Below are 21922 nucleotides of genomic sequence, written 5' to 3'. Positions count from 1 at the left end.
CCCATTAGCTTGAATTCTGCTTCTGCCGAGTCAGAATTAAAAAAAAAAAGTTGCTCGTCTTTCAAAACGCTTGTTAACCGTGTTACTCATTAACCAAGGTTCCACTGTAGTCACACAAAAATCTGTTGCTATTAGGGAGCTGCGGGCCGCTATCTGGGGGCAGGTTTGGCATCACTGGGGGGGGGGGGGGGCATGATATCAAAAAGATCAGTTTGGCCACACCCACTGTTTGCTCCTTGGGGCACCCAAAGGTGTCCCAGGTCTTTTATAACCCTATTGTGTATACTACAAAAACAAATGTGCCCTGTGCCGCTAAAGTGTTCGGGTTTGTCTTGAAGAACGGGTGGCAACCCTAGCTAGGCCATGTGTTTGGGGGGTGTTAGAAGATGACTTGTTTAGAGACAGAAGACAGACAACTTGCATGTGCTTCACATAAGGCGCCATTTTATTGTAAAATAAAACAGTAGATTCCACAGAAAGTCCAGTGCTGACTCTGTTACATCCAGATATATCATGACTGCTACACAGTTCATACATAAAGAAATCCGAGAATCACCAGCAGAAACTAAAGAGGAGATAAAGAGTGAAGGCAATCAAATTTTGGCTACAGAAAATATATTTTAGGGAAAAAAAAGCTACATCAGTTGTCTCTCACACCAGGACCTGAATGCAGAAATGCATTCTTTACTCTAATGAATGAAGAGCTGAAGGTGTTGCCATCTTATGACATCGGTCTTCCCAGAATCCTCTGGTTCAGATTGTGTGACCAAAGGCTTGGCAATGGCATACTTACCAACATTTCAGTCCTGAATACAGTTAACTCCCGCCCACAGTGAGCCTCAGATGTGCCCAGGGAGTGGGTGTTCCACCACGAGCTCTCCCACTTATCAGTGTGGGCAGCCCAAGCCCAGCCTTGAAATATGTGGGAAACGCTCACTCGTGGCACCCCAACCACCATAATCAATGCCTTACTTAACATATACAGCAACTCAAATAATGGTGATGCTGGGACATTGTCCGGGACACGGCATCACTGGGACTGAGGTCCAAGGTGGCAAATTTGGGACAGCTGACATCTATGCACTAATTACATGCTTCTGTTGGCAACCTACTGGTGGCTAATACCTTGATGTTACCAGGATCAAGAAATCAAAATGCCTAGTGAGATGATAATTACTGCATCTTAAAACAGAATTCTAACCGCAGCTTCCTAGGACCAGTGTGTGAAAGGCAGTATGGAAGGTGCTCCAACTTCCCCAGCAGGTGTGTTCCAGGATCATCAGTTGACAGAGAGTGGAGTGGATGGGGGCACTACAGGGAAGTCTTCTCGCTGTATGCATCCCAGGTATACATTTTGAATTTGGACTGCAGCCTTTACCTTTAAGGTCACACGCACATTGGGCATTGAACTCCGGTGCATGGAGCTCTGGTGTTTAGCCGTGGAAGGAGGGCACATTTCTCCCATCTAGAACCACTGCTGAAAGGCTGTCAAACTCTATGAGGGTCTGACAGCTGGCACTGGATGGTCCTGGACAGTGCACCAAGCTGTACAATCTTTTAGGGTAGCCTGTGCCCATGGACGATTTCCAGAATTTCAGACTTTTGGCATTCCAGTAATTCGCCCCTGGCTGAATGGAAGGTGTTCCAGATTCCCCAGCAGGTGTGTTCCAGGATCATCAGTTTACAAGGAAGTGTGTACTACACTGAAGTCTGTTTGCAGTATGCATCTCAAGTATAAATTTCCAATTTTTGCTGCAGGATGCATTTAAAGCCCCATTCACACTGGGCATTGAGCCTTCATGCATGGGACTCCGGGGTTTAGCTATGGGAGGAGGGCACTGGTACCCTATCTATCCCTGCTGCTAACAGCCTGCCAAACTCTATGAGAGTCTGACAGTTGCTGCGGTAGGATGGTGGACCTGGCTGTACAAATGTTTAGGGTAGCATGTCCCCAAGGATGAATAGATAAATGCGGAGGATATGATGATGGGCAGTATACGCAGAAGAGGAGTATGGTGGATATAATGGTGGGCAGCATGTGCAGGAGAGGAATCCAAAATTCTGAGGGGGCAATATGTGTAAGAGAGGAGTGTGGAGGGTGTGACAGAAAGCAGTATGTGCAGGAGAAGACTAGAGGGTATAACAGTGGGCAGTATGTACAGGAGAAGATAGTGGACATGGGTATACAGTGAGCTGTATGTACAGGAGAGGAGTGTGGAGACCATGACAGTGGGCAGTATGTGCCGGAGTGGAGTGTGGGGAGTATGACAGTGGGCAGTATGAACAGGAGAGGCATTTGGAGGGTATGACAATGGGAAGTATGTGCAGGAGAGGAGAATGAATGGTATGACAGTGAACAGTATGCGCAGGAGAGGAGTGGGGAGGGTATGACAGTTGGCAGTATGTACAGGAGAGACTTGGGAACGGTATGACAGTGGGCAGTATGTACAGGAGAGGAGTGGGAAGGGTATGATAGTGGGCAGTATGTACAGGAGAATAGGGAGGAGGGTATGACAGGGGGCAGTATGTACAGGAGAGAAGTGGGAAGGCTATGACAGTGGGCAGTATGTACAGGAGAGGAGTGGGAAGGGTATGATAGTGGGCAGTATGTACAGGAGAATAGGGAGGAGGGTATGACAGGGGGCAATATGTACAGGAGAGAAGTGGGAAGGCTATGACAGTGGGCAGTATGTACAGGAGAGGAGTGGGAAGGGTATGATAGTGGGCAGTATGTACAGGAGAATAGGGAGGAGGGTATGACAGGGGGCAGTATGTACAGGAGAGAAGTGGGAAGGCTATGACAGTGGGCAGTATGTACAGGAGAGGAGTGGGAAGGGTATGGCAGTGGGCAATATGTACAGGAGAATAGGGGGGAGGGTATGACAGTGGGCAGTATGTACAGGAGAGAAGTGGGAAGGCTATGACAGTGGGCAGTATGTACAGGAGAGGAGTGGGAAGGGTATGGCAGTGGGCAGTATGTACAGGAGAGGAGGGAGGAGGGCATGACAGTGGGCAATACATACAGGAGAGGAGTGAGGAGGGTATGGTGGTGAGTAGGAGCGGTGTGTTATGTGGAGAGATATAATGGCGGGAAGTGGGAGCATTTTCCCTACTTGTTTTGTCATGTGCGTATTATTTAGGTATAAGAATTGGTGAATTATAAATGTTTTTAGATTCCTGAATATACTTTATTAATTTATTTTGTTCAGTCTGTGAAGAATCACAGAATATATGATGAACGATTGCCCGGTTTCCTGAATTGCTTGCTTCTCTGCCAGTCAGACAAAAAAAAAACAAGACAATCATGTTAAAAATTAAATCAACACTAATTAGTAATTACTGCTCTGAGAATATAGTATTTATCATTAAGATAGTGCACATTTTGCCTAAGGTTTAGTATAAGTACTGGGCTAATGAAGGATGTAGGTCTAGGAACTAGGTCTAGGGTTTGGGTAGAGGTTGAATACTACATTTAGGGGTTAGGCTAGATTTAGGGATTACGTTTAAGGCTTTGGTTGGGTTTGATGTGTTCATCCAGCCCTCCCAAGTTACAGATAGCAACAAAAAGCAAACATTTTAATTCTCCTCCACTTCGCTTTGATTGATGGTATGATAAAGAAAAATTATTATATCCCTTATGATTAAATTGCATTATTAATATTACTAATATTAGGTTCTAGTATCACTTGCTAGAAAGATGTTTCTCAATCACATTATTTCCCTGATGCCTTAATATGTCTTGTTCTGAGATCTGGAAAGACAGTTAGTCTCCATATTCTACAGAAAAGCATTTAAAAGTCTGGGTCAGGATCAAGCTGATAAGATGTTCCAAAATAACAGAAATAAATGTCTATTGTAATTACTGATGTCCTACTACTGCTACATCTTAAATGATTGAGTTACTTTATAAAATGATTAATTTTGAGAGGTCCCAGATGGCAACTGTCTAAGCCCCTGTACACACGGTCGGAGATTTCGACAACCAAATCCGTCGGATTTTGTCCGAAACTGTTGCATACACACGGTCGGACAAAGTTGTCGAAAAATCTGATCATTCAGAACGTGATGACGTAATTTCGTTACGATGGGACTACGTTCAGGCTAGTAGCCAATAGCTTTGATGTAGGAATTTGATCTGAGCATGCGTGGCACTTGGTCCGATCAAAATTCTCTACACATGATCGGAGTATGTCCGATCGAACCAGTTGGTAGGAAAATATTTCCAACAAGTTGGAAAATTGGGTCTGACGGATATTCCGACAGAATAAGTCCGATGCATACCACACACAGTCGGATTATCCGACGACACAGTCCAATAGGACACATTCCGATGGATTTTACGACCGTGTGTACAAGGGATAAGACTGGGGCATAAAAGCTTCACATTTCGCTTTGGTCAAGAGATCAGGTCCTTAGCTTTACGCTTGCCTTATCTCTGAAGAACGTGTATGTTGATATCTCTTAGCCCTTGTACACACGGTCGGAGAATCTGTCGGAATGAGTCTTATCGGACCGTGTCGTCAGATAATCCGACTGTGTGTGGTATGCATCGGACTGATTCCGTCCGAATCTCCGTCCGACCCAATTTTACAACATGTTGGAAAGATTTCCCGACCAACTGGGCCGGACGAACCTAATCCGATCATGTGTAGAGCATTTTCATCGGACCAAGTGCCACGCATGCTCAGATCAAATTCCTACATCAAAGCTATTGGCTACTAGCCTGAATGTAGTCCCATCGTATCGAAATTACGTCATCACGTTCTGAAAGATCGGATTTTTCGCCAACTTGGCCCGACCGTGTGTATGCAACAGTTTCGGACACAATCCGTCGGACTAAATCCGACGGGCAAAATCCGACAGATTTGGTTGGCAAAATCTCCGACCGTGTGTACGTGGGCTGACTCTTTAACCCTCTTTTAAATAAACTTTCAAATCCTTTCACCAGGAGCAAAAGTTATTGATTTCCCTATCAGCTAACACGGTACAACAATCTGATGCTTTAGATATAATCATATATTCGAAAAACCGCTGCGTACCTAGAAAAGTCCACAAGCAAAAGGAACAGTAGACAAAGTCTTCTGGCTAGGGAATTCAAATCACAGCCGACCAGTTTTACCATGAATATTCACAGAAGTACAATCTGATGTGTGTTTCTATAGCATAAAAAGAAATTCACCTCTTGTCCATTTGGATCCACCTGACTGTAAACTTCAACCTTCAGTAGATGGTAGGTGAGCGTTCTAAATCTAAAGCCACGATGTTCTGTCACTGGCTTCTGCTAGAGAAGTCCTGAATCACGGGATCAAGTTCATGCGTGTTAGAAAGTAGGACTATAAGATTGACAAGTAGTTTAGGTCAGAGGCTATAGTTTGGTTGCACTAGTCTTTGGCAGGGAAGCAAGATTTGTCTTTTAGGACAAGACTTACATTTTAATGGCCATACAACTTCCCTGTCTTGACCTATGATCAAGAGCAATGGGTAATGACTTAAAGAACAAATACAAGCAGCAACGAAGAGACCTTCTGCTCATCTAAGAGAAGGCTAAGAGTCTTTGTGATCTAGATGCTTATCAGGGTAAACCTCCTAAGATGACAGGTGACAGGGTTTGGACATGTTATATTGATGTCTCCTGATGGCTCCCAATGAAGTGGTTCCAAGTATGTCCATCTAAAAGAAGGCCATAGGCCAATCCAAAATGGTGTTGTTAACTTCCCAGTAGGCCAGGAAACACCTTGGAATACCTAAGGAAGAGAAGTACCAGAATCTCAACAATTCTAGTTAGTCTTAAACCCTGCAAATGATAATGATGATAACAGTCAATATAAGGTCTTTGTATGTGTGCACTTGCAAAATACTTATAAAATGCAGTAGTTTCTTGCAGTAATGGAGGCCTGCCTATGATTTAAAAAATGTTAATCCCTTTTGTTACATATATAAACATTTCATTAAACAGTTTTTACAGCTGAAAACAAAAATTGCAAAACAAACTACTATAGACTAGGCATTAAATATGTTTTGTACGATGTCACTCTCCCCCCCCCCCCCCTTCCCGCCAAAATTAGCAATTCTTTAACCAAGGACAAAAGAATTAGACCCAAAAGGAGAGGAAAAAGCCCAAATCATACATTTCGGCACAACTAAAGTAATCATTTCAAGCCCCCTAAACTGTTTTACATCCTAGGTAAATAAATAAGGAGTGACACTGTCCGTGAACTCTAAACCTTAATAATGGTGAGGTTGTTGGATGAGAGTCTTCAGAAAGTCAATCCAATATCTACAGCTATCATCTGGAGCTTGGTGATCATAAAAATACAGTTATTGGGCGACGGGCTCATATGGGAAGACAATTTTGGGGCAAATCGATCTTCTGTGCTCTTCAGGTCAGCCTGACAGTGTCTCATTCTGGTAAAACACACATTCCTTGCTTTATGTCATTCAACTGACCATGTTCAGGGTCTTCTTGTTGGCTTCTTTTATTTTTTTTGGTAGCCATGACTATGCCTCTGTTTATTTATATTGATGGCTTTAGATGGATGGCAGAACTGTTTGGCCGAGCAGCAAGAATGAAAATAACATTCTTCTTCAGGAAGGTATCCCAGTTGACTTGTCTGCAAAGAGAAAGATATTGAAAGTTGTCACAATCAAGTGTAATTACATTTGTACTTAAAGTTGTTGAACCTATAATTAAGGGTTTTTACAAAGAAAGCTCATCTAGCTACTGTACTTTTGATCCTGTATACTTCCCAGCTATCAGTGCTTGTGTGTACAACTCAGCATTGACTTCTTTTGTATCTGAATCAGGATCCACCTCAACCTGTTACCCACATCTTCAGGGCATTATACCAGACATAATGACCAAACATTTGTGGACACCTATCCATCAGACCTACCTATATGACCAAACGTATGTGGGTATGTGGCTCTGAGTTCTGGTGTTCCCAGTTGATACTACATCATACAAAGACGTTTGCACAATTGTGCTTCTCCACAATTGTGCTTCTTGCAGTAACAGTTTTGGGGGAGACTCTTTTCTGTTTCAGCGTGACTGTTTCCCTGTTCCAGCACAACTATACCTCTATTTAAAGTGGTTGTAAACCCTTACAAACCACTTTGACCTACAGGTAAGCCTAGATTAAGGCTTACCTGTAGGTTCAAGAAATATCTCCCAAACCTATATGGTTTAGGAGATAGTTGCCCGAAGACGGGCACCGCTGTCTATGGCGCATGCGCCATAGACAGCGGCGCACAGGCGCACTGAGTGTGGCATCCTCGATAATGATGATGCCGCGCAATGCCACGCGTCTCGGCTCCCGTGCCCATGCGCGGGAGTGACGTCAACGCGGCTTCGCCGAATGACAGCGGTGGAGCTGCGAGACCCCACTGAGAAGATGGATGCTCCGGACTACAGGGGACAGCGGTGACTTCGCTGGCTCCTGTGTCAGGTAAGTGACACATAATGGGCTACTATGTGATGCATAGTAGTCCATTGTGCTTTACCTTTGCAGGGAATGAAAGAGGAAGTAACACCCATCAGGGTTTACTTCCTCTTTAAATGGAAGGTTATTTTAAATCCTTTAAACTATTTTAATCTGACTGTGCCTTGGACAGAAAGGCCTTCCTGCATTCTGATGGAATGATGCTACAGTGGGGCCTCCAACAGTCTTTCTTCAGCTTTGTTGTGTGGTCCAGGAGCAGTTTGGGTCTCAATGCAGGCTAAGGCTGCTATTCACTTTTATGTTGCACGGGCTGGTTTCCTCTATTGATGACCTGGTCCAAGCTACTCATTCCAAAGGGCTAGTATACTCCCTCTATTCATATCTATTACAAAAATATCCTTCTCACCTGGGGACAGGGACCCCATCTCCCCTGGGGACAGGGACCCTATCACCCCTGGGGATAGGGACCCCTTCTCCCTTTGGGAAAGGGATCCCTTCTCCCTTGGGGACAGGGACCCCATCTCCCCTAGGGACAAGGACCTTTTCTCACCTGGGGACAGGGTCCCCATTTCCCCTAGAAATGGGGACCCCATCTCCCCTAAGGGCAGGAACCCCATTTTCCCTAGGGACAGGAACCCAATCTCCAGACTATGCTGGCTGGCAGGGCTGGCATCAGCCACCCTTGGGTGCCAGGATGGGGGAGGGAGCAGTAAAATCTGAACCCCAGCCACTTGCTCCCTCAGGGTGAACTGATTTTGTATTTGTGAAGCACCTTAAAGTAAGGTAAACCTGTACTGTTATTATTACAATGTTAGGATTATCATTATGTGCATTCCTTAGCAGGTGAATGCAGTCCATGCATTCACATACATTGAATCCGGCCCTTAGGTGGAAAAAGGTTGCTGACCCCTGTTTTATGCCAACCATCATCACAGGAGATGAGACCTATTCTTGGCTCAGCGTGGTTTTCCTGTTCTTGACCATCCACTGTACTCCCCTGATCTGGTGCTTGCTGACTTCTTTCTGTTTCCCTGCCTGAAGAACATCATGAAAGGACGCACGTTTTGCGGATGTGGAGGTGATCCAAAAATGTGCGACAGCGTTTGTGAGATCAATTTCTAAAGACTCCTTTCCTGATAGTTTTCAGAAGCTTTATGTTTTGTGAAGGTTGGTGATTATTTTGAAGGTCAATAGAGCTAATTTGTACCTTCTGTTTTGTTTGTTTTATCATACCATTCTCCAAACGTTTTAGACACACCTCGTATACCCCCTACGCTCTAACAGTAAGGGTAGACCATGGGCCCCTTGGTCCTCCGCCTGGTGGAATGTCCTCTGCTGATAGCAGATATCATTGAAAGCTTTGCCACACACATCAATAGTAAAGATTTCCAATAAGAAAGGCACCAGGTACTAAATGATGAGGTCACCATGACACCCGCTTTGCACACCCCTCCTCCAGAACTCAGGACACACACATTTAAGCTCCTGTGGCACACTGCACTCCGAGCCAGCTGTCTTTCCTCTCTTTCAGTGCCAGCTATCATTGCCTTGTTTTATAGTTTCTTCCCTGCTGTCACGTCTGGAACCGATCTTGGATTAAGTTCACATTTTCAACAGTCACATTTTCACGAGCTGTATAATTTAGCTGTAGCGAGGTCTTTACAACATTTCAACACGCAGTCATAAATTAAAGCTCAGTCATATGCAGCCGCTACATCTAGTAATTACAGTCACGATTAGTGTAACTGATGAAATAGAGGTGAAGGTAGTTCTCGCTATCAAAATATAAAGGAGGCAGGAACTGTTTACCCCTTCTATTTTTTTTTTCTTACTTTTTTTTTTTTATATAACATCTAGTTTAACTCATGGCGGCTAAAAAGAATTATAGGTAGGACTCTTGTGTCAGGATCGGGTCTCATGAGGTCAACAGGTGGGCCCAGGCCTGGCAGCAACTTCTAGTGGGTGGTCTCACCGCAACATTAATTGACAGTAGAAGAGAGGGAGGGGGAGAGGCATGTGCCATGAAGCATCCAACTGGATGCTTTACAGCACGGTCACTGGTGCGTTATGGCAAAATCCAGCCCAGAAGGATCCAATATCCTGTGTGCAAAGGGATGTGCTGTGTATACATAAGTTGGCATTCATCCATGGGCTGAATAATTTTCTTTATTAGAAAAAAAGGTAAAACCTACAGATAAAACAGTGCAAAACTACAAGTTAATATATACATCAAAATAAGTGAACCATAATAAACAAAAAAAACTACATCAGAAAGTCCCAAGTGTCCATAATAAATCAACCAATGTGAATACTTGAGTAAAGACAAGATAAAACTGTAGTATCATTTACACCTTAATGCCGCGTACACACGATCAAACAATCCGGTGGAAAAGTCCGGCGGACTCAAGTCCGCCAGACAATCCCCCCATGTGTGGGCTCCAGCGGCCTTTTTTTACCCAAAAGTCCGGCGGACTAAGTAAGTAGTTTTGCACCAAAATATGTCTGCCGGACTCGCAGTCCGGCGGACAATACGGCCGTGTGTGTACTAGTCTGCCGTACTTTTGAAATGAACGGACTTCATTTTGAGCGTGGCTCCAGGTAGCCGAGACTAACTAAGGAAGCGTCGCTGGACCCATTACCTGGTATGGATTTAAAGGGGAAGCCCTAGGCTGAAAAAACGGTGTGGGGGTCCCCCCAGGTCCATATCAGACCCTTATCCAAGCACGTAACCTGGCCAGTCAGGAAAGGGGGTGGGGACGAGCGAGCGCCCCCCCCCCCTCGAGCCGTAGCACCGGACTATCCGCCGTACTTTTGAAATGAACGGACTCGCCCACACATACGGAGGAAAGTCCGTTCATTTTGAGCGTGGCTCCAGGTAGCCGGGACCAGCGAAGGAAGCCCCGTCACCTGGTATGGACTTAAAGGGGAAGAAACGGCGTGGGGGTCCCCCTCTAGGTCCATATCAGACCTTACCCGAGCACGCTACCTGGCCGGTCAGGAAAGGGGGTGGGGACGAGCGCCCCCCCCACCCAAAAGCACCTTTGTTCCCATGTTGATGAGGACAAGGGCATCTTCCCGACAACCCTGGCCGTTGGTTTTCGGGGTCTGCGGGCGGGCATCCTCTGGGACTGTGACATCATAATCATCCGGCGATGTCCCTATATAAGTCGCTGCACGCCGCGTGCCTGTCATTGTCGCCAGAGACAGCAACAGCTCCAGAAGAGAAGATGAGAAGAACAGGAGAAGAGAAGAACAGAATTTGGCGACAGCGGCAACAGAAGACTGGGCCACCGCTTGTAAAAGAGCTAGAAGAAGGCGCGGAGGCCCGGCAAGAAGAACCGAAGAGGGGGACAAGACCCCCAAAGAGGGGGACAAGACCCCCGAAGTCGGAAGAAGAGGGCGGCGATGAAGAAGAAAGCTGGGCTCCTCTGCTAGTAAAAGAGCTAGCAAAAGAGCAGAAGATAGCGGAGGAGTCTGGCGAGAAGACCCCCGAAGTCGGAAGAAGACCCCCGGAGCAGTCCATAAACAAGTGTAAAAAAACACCACGTGTCCTTCAACACTCTTAAAATCTATGCCCCTGATGACGTAATTTCTAACTAAATGCGTTGGGAGGGGCCAAAAGCTGTGAGGTAAATGTGCATCACTATGGATTCTGGATGTTGTCGTTTTAATGTGGTTTTTGTTCTAGTGTTTATGTAAGTGTTTTCTAACCGATTTTTAATAAATATACCTCCTGTTTTGGTTCTCTTTTATGTCATATGCCACTATGGTGATTGAGATGGAGGAACAAATCACGAATGTGATGTGTGGAGCTCTATGGGGATTGTAGTCTATAGTGGCAACAAGCACTGTTTTATTTCTCTGTTGAGAGTCACCCACTGTCTGGTAAGTCTCAGAGTGTTTGATGGAGGACAAGTGGTGTTTTTACACTCGTTTATTAATCTAAGTTGGAAATGATACTACAATGTTATCCATTGTCTGCATTCATGGTGGTGGATTTTTATATATATCACTATCCTGTTGGTATAGCATATCCTAAAATGTGTGCTAGCTGCTCTTTTTTTACATTACTCCTTACAGCGCAGCTTTTTTTTAGTTGTGTACAGATAAAACAGAGCTAATGCATTTCAGCCAAGGATGATCTTGCTATGAATAAGGCTATTCTTGACTGAAATGTGTCAGCACTGTTTTAACTGTGGATTTTTACCCTGTTTTCCAATAAAGAAGATTGTTCAGCCGTGGATGAGTGCCGACATTTATGTACAGTGTAATTTTGGGACATTTGTCTTGAAACAAATCATTTGGCACACATTCCAGTATTTGTGGCCCATTGGAACTATAAATTACCTTTTTTTTAATCTCTGTTTCACTTCTTGTTTAAGGGTGACAACACTCACACCTTTGTATCTATGGAGGAAGACATGGTTGTCTCCCAGGCTGGACATGTCTTCCCCTATTTTAACTCTATTAAATGTGGGGGATTATTCGTTTACAGAAGGAAGATAACACTGTGGTTAGGGTTTGTTAGAAGTTTTCTTTTAACTAATATTTAATATTCATTATTAACAAATATTAACAAATGAATGAATGGATTAGATCTTACATAATAATTGAATTGTATATATATATATATATATATATATATATATATATATATATCTTTTAGTTATGGAAAGGTGAATTTATATAGACATATATAGATATTTATATAGACTTAAACGTGTCAAAATATATATGCTGTTATGAGCTCATAAGTATTTCTTGGGAGAGCTCACATATGGCAATAATTAGTTGGTTTCCTTCACCTTCCCCCACCTGTGAGAAGGAAGGATTCATATACTTTAAGATGTAAAAGTTCAATGTGTTAGTTAAGAGATAAGTCCTTTATATTACAATATTTCTTGATTAGGATATTAATAAGAACATTGCGTTTTAAATGAATATACTATACATACTGATATATGTAGTATTTGATTTAGAAGTTAAAGGAAACTTATATTGTATAAGTTAAATGTTTTTACATATAGCTCCTCTTGGCCCACACCTCAGCAATGTCAACCCCCACCCTTGTGTGAGTTGGGAGGGTAGCTAATAGCTATGTCTCATTAAAAGCCTGTGGTTTCTGTAGAACAATATAGCTCAGAAGAACCTTTAAGTTTTTTGGAGTTTTTGGCAGACACTCACAGCAGCAGAAAGACTGCCACAACTACATACACACACACACACACACACACACACACACACATCTGATTCAATCTTCATCTTAAGAATATAAAATGTTATTAATGGCATTCAATACTTCAATATTTGATATTGTTCTTGTAATATTTTGCTATTTTTATTATTAAATACATTTTTGAGTTTTTACACAAGAACTAAATGGACTTTCTTGGAACTTTTCTCATCAATATGAATTATCGAATATTGATATTATTACTGTAAAAACGAGAATATAACAGGGTTCCAACTGCCTTTAACCACATTTCTGCAGTCTATATAGAAGAGTGTAGAGTTACCTAATATAGATCCATTTAGCTACTGTACCTTTTAAACTTACTGTAAACCTAACCCTAAGGAATCTGAGTGGGCTGCATAGAGCCCTGACATCATCTGAACATCTTTGCTCCATAAAGACATGGTTGGACCAGTTTGGTGTTGAGGAACTCAACTGGCCTACAAGTGGCTCTGATATCAACCCTACAGAACACCTTTGCGCCGTAAAGACATGGTTGGACCAGTTTGGTGTTAAGGAACCTGACTGCCCAGAACAGAGCCCTGGCCTCAACCATACCAAACACTTTTGTTCCACAAAAACATGGGTGGACTAGTTTTCTGTGGAGAAACTCAATGGGCCTACAAGTCGCCCTGATGTCAACCATACGAAACACCTTTGCTCCATAAGGACATGGTTTGACCAGTTTAGTGTGAATGAACTGGACAGAGCCCTGACCTCAAACCTACAGAACACATTTTGGCCAGAACAATGCTCTTCCCAATCAACATCAATACTTGACATCATTAATTCTTTAAAGTGTCACTAAACCCCCATCATAAAAACACTATGAATAAATGGTGTATTACATGCTGTTCATACTCACTCGGTCACTATGAAATTCGTTTTCTGTATTCTGCAAAAAACCTGGTTGATCCTGCTGCTCTCTATATCCACCTTTTGTCCACGTCCCAAATTCAGCTCAGGGATTTTGCAGCTGTGGTGGCAACTCTGCACATGCTAGGTTCTCAGTAAGTGTCTATGCTGAGCATTTCCTCCCTATCACATTTGAGCAGTCCATGTCTCTATAGAGTCACACATGTGGGCATACAAACCCATTCAAACTTAACCCTAAAGAATCTGAGAGAGCCCTGACCTCAACCCTTCTGAACACCTTTGGTCCATTAAGACATAGTTGGAAAAGTTTGGTATTTAGGAACTCAATTGGTCTACAAGCGGCCCTGATTTCAACCCTACAGATCACCTTTGCTCCACAAAGACATGGTTGGACCAGTATGGCGTGGAAGAACTGGAGTAGTCTGCACAGAACCCTGATGCTACTGAACACATTTTCTCCATAAAGACATGATTGGACCAGTCTGGTGTGGAAGAACTCAACTGGCCTACAATATTAGTTTACAGAAGGAATATAACATTGTGGTTAAAGGTGCCAACTGCCACTAACCACATGTCTGCAGTCATATAGGGGAGCGTAGAGCAATCTACTATAGCTTAATTTGGCTACTGTAACCTTTGAACCCATTCAAGCCCTTATTTCACTATCTAATTCTAAGCCCTGAAGAAGGGGAAGTCTTGTTGCCCCCAAATGTGTAGGTTACATCTAGGTGGCTTTCACTTTCTGGCTTGGCACCCTTTTCTATTTGTCTATGGTTTTAGCAATACAATGGCAAAGTTTGTAACCCCTGTTTGCACCATGCAAAATATTGTGAATTTTAGCTGGAGCTCCTCTTAAACACCTCTAGTAATATATGACGTGACATCATCTCTCACCTGCTGTCATCGGACTCTGTGGTAAGAGGGATCTTCTCCTGGCTTTTTCCACTAGTGCTGCTGGCCGGACTGCTCTCCGACATCGGCCCAACATGGCTAATACTGATGGAAAACAAGAAAGACATGAAAGAGTTACAATGTTTTCATAGCTAGCCCGAAACATAGACAGCTATAAAAAACCTAACAGGGGGTCTAATCCCACCCTACTCTACTCACAACTAGCAAAACTCATTTTGGCTGCAGATACAAGGAGTCTGATGATACATTTGACTTAAATGCCTTATAGGAAAACCATCATAAGAAAGACATGAAGGTTGCAGTGGCTGGTCTCTCCTTCTAAAAACTCCAGTTGCCTGACTGCCTGGATGCCGATTATCAGGGGTCAAGTCCTGGGAAAAAAAGTGTGGGAACTCCCACCCAAGATCCATTCCCCCACCAAAAAATAAAATAAAAAAGGTACGCTCATATGCATATATACTTCACAAAAAATACAGTACAACATTTATTGTAAAGTGCCAGTTTACAAAAACAAAATAACGTGTCAAACAAAACAATCAGCACAATGGGTGATGATCTTTCCCTCGCAGGGAATATCTACCACAAATACACCCTGTTCCACATTCTGTTACACAGCCCATTAGAAAATATCCCACAAACAGGAATAAGTATTGGCAGAATATTGAAGAGTATTGGCAGGGTTTTGCAGAGTATTGATAGGGTATTGCAGAGTATTGGCAGGGTATGTATTGCAGAGTATTGGCAGAGTATTGCAGAGTATTGGCAGGGTATTGCAGAGTATTGGCAGGGTATGTATTGGCAGGGTATTGCAGAGTATTGATAGGGTATTGCAGAGTATTGGCAGGGTATTGCAGAGTATAGGCACAGTATTGCAGTGTATTGATAGGTTATTGCAGAGTATTGGCAGGGTATGTATTGTAGAGTATTGGCAGAGTATTGTAGAGTATTGGCAGGGTATGTATTGGCAGGGTATTGCAGAGTATTGATAGGGTATTGCAGAGTATTGGCAGGGTATGTATTGCAGAGTATTGGCAGGGTATTGCAGAGTATTGATAGGGTATGTATTGTAGAGTAATGATAGGGTATTGCAGAGTATTGGCAGGGTATTGCAGACTATTGGCAGGGTATTGCAGAGTATTGGCAGGGTATGTATTGGCAGGGTATTGCAGAGTATTGTCAGGGTATTGCAGAGTATTGTCAGGGTATTGCAGAGTATTGGCACAGTATTGCAGATTATTGATAGGTTATTGCAGAGTATTGGCAGGGTATGTATTGTAGAGTATTGGCAGAGTATTGTAGAGTATTGGCAGGGTATGTATTGGCAGGGTATTGCAGAGTATTGATAGGGTATTGCAGAGTATTGGCAGGGTATGTATTGCAGAGTATTGGCAGGGTATTGCAGAGTATTGATAGGGTATGTATTGTAGAGTATTGATAGGGTATTGCAGAGTATTGGCAGGGTATTGCAGACTATTGGCAGGGTATTGCAGAGTATTGGCAGGGTATGTATTGGCAGGGTATTGCAGAGTATTGATAGGGTATTGCAGAGTATTGGCAGGGTATTGCAGAGTATTGGCAGGGTATGTATTGCAGAGTATTGGCAGGGTATTGCAGAGTATTGATAGGGTATTTATTGCAGAGTATTGGCAGGGTATTGCAGAGTATTGATAGGGTATGTATTGCAGAGTATTGTCAGGGTATTGCAGAGTATTGATAGGGTATTGCAGAGTATTGGCAGGGTATGTATTGCAGAGCATTGGCGGGGTATTGCAGAGTATTGATAGGGTAGTGCAGAGTATTGGCAGGGTATTGCAGAGTATTGACAGGGTATTGCAGAGTATTGGCAGGGTATTGCAGAGTATTGGCAGGGTATTGCAGAGTATTGATAGGGTATTGCAGAGTATTGGCAGGGTATTGCAGAGTATTGATAGGATATTGCAGAGTATTGGCAGGGTATTGCAGAGTATTGATAGGGTATTGCAGAGTATTGGCAGGGTATTGCAGAGTATTGATGGGGTATTGCAGAGTATTGGCAGGGTATTGCAGAGTATTGGCAGAGTATTGAAGAGTATTGGCAGGGTATGTATTGGCAGGGTATTGCAGAGTATTGATAGGGTATTGCAGAGTATTGGCAGGGTATTGCAGAGTATTGATAGGGTATTTTTTGCAGAGTATTGGCAGGGTATTGCAGAGTATTGATAGGGTATGTATTGCAGAGTATTGGCAGGGTATTGCAGAGTATTGATAGGGTATTGCAGAGTATTGGCAGGGTATTGCAGAGTATTGGCAGGGTATGTATTGCAGAGCATTGGCAGGGTATTGCAGAGTATTGATAGGGTATTGCAGAGTATTGGCAGGGTATTGCAGAGTATTGGCAGGGTATGTATTGCAGAGCATTGGCGGGGTATTGCAGAGTATTGATAGGGTAGTGCAGAGTATTGGCAGGGTATTGCAGAGTATTGACAGGGTATTGCAGAGTATTGGCAGGGTATTGCAGAGTATTGATAGGGTATTGCAGAGTATTGGCAGGGTATTGCAGAGTATTGATAGGGTATTGCAGAGTATTGGCAGGGTATTGCAGAGTATTGATGGGGTATTGCAGAGTATTGGCAGGGTATTGCAGAGTATTGGCAGGGTATTGCAGAGTATTGGCAGAGTATTGAAGATTATTGGCAGAGTATTGAAGAGTATTGGCAGGGTATTGCAGAGTATTGACAGAGTATTGCAGAGTATTGATAGGGTACTGCAGAGTATTGGCAGGGTATTGCAGAGTATTGGCAGGGTATTGCAGAGTATTGGCAGGGTATGTATTGCAGAGCATTGGCAGGGTATTGCAGAGTATTGATAGGGTATTGCAGAGTATTGGCAGGGTATGTATTGCAGAGCATTGGCGGGGTATTGCAGAGTATTGATAGGGTAGTGCAGAGTATTGGCAGGGTATTGCAGAGTATTGACAGGGTATTGCAGAGTATTGACAGAGTATTGCAGAGTATTGATAGGGTACTGCAGAGTATTGGCAGGGTATTGCAGAGTATTGGCAGGGTATGTATTGCAGAGTATTGGCGGGGTATTGCAGAGTATTGATAGGGTATTGCAGAGTATTTGCAGGGTATTGCAGAGTATTGGCAGGGTATTGCAGAGTATTGATACTGATAGGGTATTGCAGAGTATTGATAGGGTATTGCAGAGTATTGGCAGGGTATTGCAGAGTATTGATACTGATAGGGTATTGCAGAGTATTGATGAGTATTGGCAGGGTATTGCAGAATGCAACTTACACACTAGTGACTGACCTCCTGGTATTCTCTTCCCTTCTGTTCTCGGGGGAGCCGGAGAAGTAAACTGGAAACGTGCAGCGGCTGTGGCCCCAGGAGGCACTGGGTAGAGGGGAGCGGGGGGGGACAGTCCGGAACTCCGGAACCAAGCAGGCGCGCAGCGTGTTTTACACTGACTCGTGCCAGTGCGTGCCCACGTGCACGGCCGAAGTCATGTGACCGGTTGCTAGATGCAGAGCGGCTCCTGCCTAGCAACCAGTCACTCGGCGGCTGAGGAGCGGCACGGACTACGTGCTGCATAGCCTCAGCCCTCAGACAGCTAATGGGAACGGCATTCCCGCTGTGGAAATAGTACGGGAACGCTGTTCCCATGCGTTCCCGCAGCACTCGAGCCCTGCAGAGTATTGAAGAGTATTGGCAGGGTATTGCAGAGTATTGGCAGGGTATGTATTGGCAGGGTATTGCAGAGTATTGATAGGGTATTGCAGAGTATTGGCAGGGTATTGCAGAGTATTGATAGGGTATTTATTGCAGAGTATTGGCAGGGTATTGCAGAGTATTGATAGGGTATGTATTGCAGAGTATTGGCAGGGTATTGCAGAGTATTGATAGGGTATTGCAGAGTATTGGCAGGGTATTGCAGAGTATTGGCAGGGTATGTATTGCAGAGCATTGGCAGGGTATTGCAGAGTATTGATAGGGTATTGCAGAGTATTGGCAGGGTATTGCAGAGTATTGGCAGGGTATGTATTGCAGAGCATTGGCGGGGTATTGCAGAGTATTGATAAGGTAGTGCAGAGTATTGGCAGGGTATTGCAGAGTATTGACAGGGTATTGCAGAGTATTGGCAGGGTATTGCAGAGTATTGATAGGGTATTGCAGAGTATTGGCAGGGTATGTATTGGCAGGGTATTGCAGAGTATTGATAGGGTATTGCAGAGTATTGGCAGGGTATTGCAGAGTATTGATAGGGTATTTATTGCAGAGTATTGGCAGGGTATTGCAGAGTATTGATACTGATAGGGTATCGCAGAGTATTGATGAGTATTGGCAGGGTATTGCAGAATGCAACTTACACACTAGTGACTGACCTCCTGGTATTCTCTTCCCTTCTGTTCTCGGGGGAGCCGGAGAAGTAAACTGGAAACGTGCAGCGGCTGTGGCCCCAGGAGGCACTGGGTAGAGGGGAGCGGGGGGGGACAGTCCGGAACCAAGCAGGCGCGCAGCGTGTTTCACACTGACTCGTGCCAGTGCGTGCCCACGTGCACGGCCGAAGTCATGTGACCGGTTGCTAGATGGAGAGCGGCTCCTGCCTAGCAACCAGTCACTCGGCGGCTGAGGAGCGGCGCGGACTACGCGCTGCATAGCCTCAGCCCTCAGACAGCTAATGGGAACGGCATTCCCGCTGTGGAAATAGTACGGGAACGCTGTTCCCATGCGTTCCCGCAGCACTCGAGCCCTGCAGAGTATTGAAGAGTATTGGCAGGGTATTGCAGAGTATTGGCAGGGTATGTATTGGCAGGGTATTGCAGAGTATTGATAGGGTATTGCAGAGTATTGGCAGGGTATTGCAGAGTATTGATAGGGTATTTATTGCAGAGTATTGGCAGGGTATTGCAGAGTATTGATAGGGTATGTATTGCAGAGTATTGGCAGGGTATTGCAGAGTATTGATAGGGTATTGCAGAGTATTGGCAGGGTATTGCAGAGTATTGGCAGGGTATGTATTGCAGAGCATTGGCAGGGTATTGCAGAGTATTGATAGGGTATTGCAGAGTATTGGCAGGGTATTGCAGAGTATTGGCAGGGTATGTATTGCAGAGCATTGGCGGGGTATTGCAGAGTATTGATAAGGTAGTGCAGAGTATTGGCAGGGTATTGCAGAGTATTGACAGGGTATTGCAGAGTATTGGCAGGGTATTGCAGAGTATTGATAGGGTATTGCAGAGTATTGGCAGGGTATTGCAGAGTATTGATATGGTATTGCAGAGTATTGGCAGGGTATTGCAGAGTATTGATGGGGTATTGCAGAGTATTGGCAGGGTATTGCAGAGTATTGGCAGAGTATTGAAGAGTATTGGCAGAGTATTGAAGAGTATTGGCAGAGTATTGAAGAGTATTGGCAGGGTATTGCAGAGTATTGGCAGGGTATTGCAGAGTATTGGCAGGGTATGTATTGCAGAGTATTGGCGGGGTATTGCAGAGTATTGATAGGGTATTGCAGAGTATTGATAGGGTATTGCAGAGTATTGGCAGGGTATTGCAGAGTATTGGCAGGGTATTGCAGAGTATTGATACTGATAGGGTATCGCAGAGTATTGATGAGTATTGGCAGGGTATTGCAGAATGCAACTTACACACTAGTGACTGACCTCCTGGTATTCTCTTCCCTTCTGTTCTCGGGGGAGCCGGAGAAGTAAACTGGAAACGTGCAGCGGCTGTGGCCCCAGGAGGCACTGGGTAGAGGGGAGCGGGGGGGGACAGTCCGGAACTCCGGAACCAAGCAGGCGCGCAGCGTGTTTCACACTGACTCGTGCCAGTGCGTGCCCACGTGCACGGCCGAAGTCATGTGACCGGTTGCTAGATGGAGAGCGGCTCCTGCCTAGCAACCAGTCACTCGGCGGCTGAGGAGCGGCGCGGACTACGCGCTGCATAGCCTCAGCCCTCAGACAGCTAATGGGAACGGCATTCCCGCTGTGGAAATAGTACGGGAACGCTGTTCCCATGCGTTCCCGCAGCACTCGAGCCCTGCAGAGTATTGAAGAGTATTGGCAGGGTATTGCAGAGTATTGGCAGGGTATGTATTGGCAGGGTATTGCAGAGTATTGGCAGGGTATTGCAGAGTATTGACAGAGTATTGCAGAGTATTGATAGGGTACTGCAGAGTATTGGCAGGGTATTGCAGAGTATTGGCAGGGTATTGCAGAGTATTGGCAGGGTATGTATTGCAGAGTATTGGCGGGGTATTGCAGAGTATTGGCAGGGTATTGCAGAGTATTGGCAGGGTATTGCAGAGTATTGATACTGATAGGGTATTGCAGAGTATTGGCAGGGTATTGCAGAGTATTGATACTGATAGGGTATTGCAGAGTATTGATAGGGTATTGCAGAGTATTGATAGGGTATTGCAGAGTATTGGCAGGGTATTGCAGAGTATTGATACTGATAGGGTATTGCAGAGTATTGATGAGTATTGGCAGGGTATTGCAGAGTATTGATGAGTATTGGCAGGGTATTGCAGAATGCAACTTACACACTAGTGACTGACCTCCTGGTATTCTCTTCCCTTCTGTTCTCGGGGGAGCCGGAGAAGTAAACTGGAAACGTGCAGTGGCTGTGGCCCCAGGAGGCACTGGGTAGAGGGGAGCGGGGGGGGACAGTCCGGAACTCCGGAACCAAGCAGGCGCGCAGCGTGTGTCACACTGACTCGAAGTCATGTGACCGGTTGCTAGATGCGGAGCGGCTCCTGCCTAGCAACCAGTCACTCGGCGGCTGAGGAGCGGCGCGGACTATGCGCTGCATAGCCTCAGCCCTCAGACAGCTAATGGGAACGGCGTTCCCGCTGTGGAAATAGTACGGGAACGCCGTTCCCATGCGTTCCCGCAGCACTCGAGCCCTGCTGATTATCTTTCTTCACTGACCCAAAGCAAGTATGAACGGATGTCTGACTTTTTCTCTGACTTTCCTGAACTGCAAACTTATTGGATCAATGGCTCAGATAGTATGGTTTGAGATGATAGAAAGGCAACAGTAACTCAAATAACCACTCGGTACAACCAAGGTATGCATAATACCATCTCTGAACCCACAACACATCGAAACTTGTTGTGTATGGGCTACAGCAGCAGACCACACTGGGTTTGCCACTCCTGTAAGCTAAGAACAGGAAACTCAGGCTACAATTCGCACAAGATCACGAAAACTGGACAATAGAAGACTTGAAAAACGTTGCCTGGTCTGATGAGTCTTGATTACAGCTGCGACATTCAGATGGTCGGGTCAGAATTTGGCTTAAACATGAAAGCTGGTGCTATAATGGTGTGGGGAATATTTTCTTGGCACACTTTGACCCCCTTAGTACCAACTGAGCATTGTTTAAATGCCATGGCCTACCTCAGTATTGTTGCTGACCATGTCCATCCTTTTATGACTACAGTGTCCCCATCTTCTGATGGCTCCTTCCAGCA

At 44.8% G+C, this 21922-nt stretch overlaps 1 protein-coding gene across 1 annotated transcript in view; it reads right to left on the bottom strand.

Annotated features, from left to right (window-relative positions):
- Positions 1 to 422: 422 nt before the first annotated feature.
- PHF24 (PHD finger protein 24) overlaps positions 423 to 21922 on the bottom strand; it is a 344156-nt gene continuing 322656 nt past the window's right edge. The window contains exons 7-8 of the mRNA XM_077478135.1: positions 14443 to 14544; positions 423 to 6611 (exon numbers count right to left, since the gene is read on the bottom strand). Of these exons, the coding sequence (XP_077334261.1) occupies positions 6515 to 6611; positions 14443 to 14544 (199 nt within the window). The 3' untranslated portion in view covers positions 423 to 6514. The remainder of the gene's footprint in view (positions 6612 to 14442; positions 14545 to 21922) is intronic.

The sequence above is a fragment of the Lithobates pipiens genome, unplaced genomic scaffold (assembly GCF_037356315.1).
Source record: "Lithobates pipiens isolate NorthernLeopardFrog02 unplaced genomic scaffold, aLitPip1_a1.2 Scaffold_13, whole genome shotgun sequence".
Taxonomy (NCBI): Eukaryota; Metazoa; Chordata; class Amphibia; order Anura; family Ranidae; genus Lithobates; species Lithobates pipiens.
Note: the sequence above shows the minus strand (reverse complement) of the source record. Positions and strands in the feature narration are given on the sequence as shown.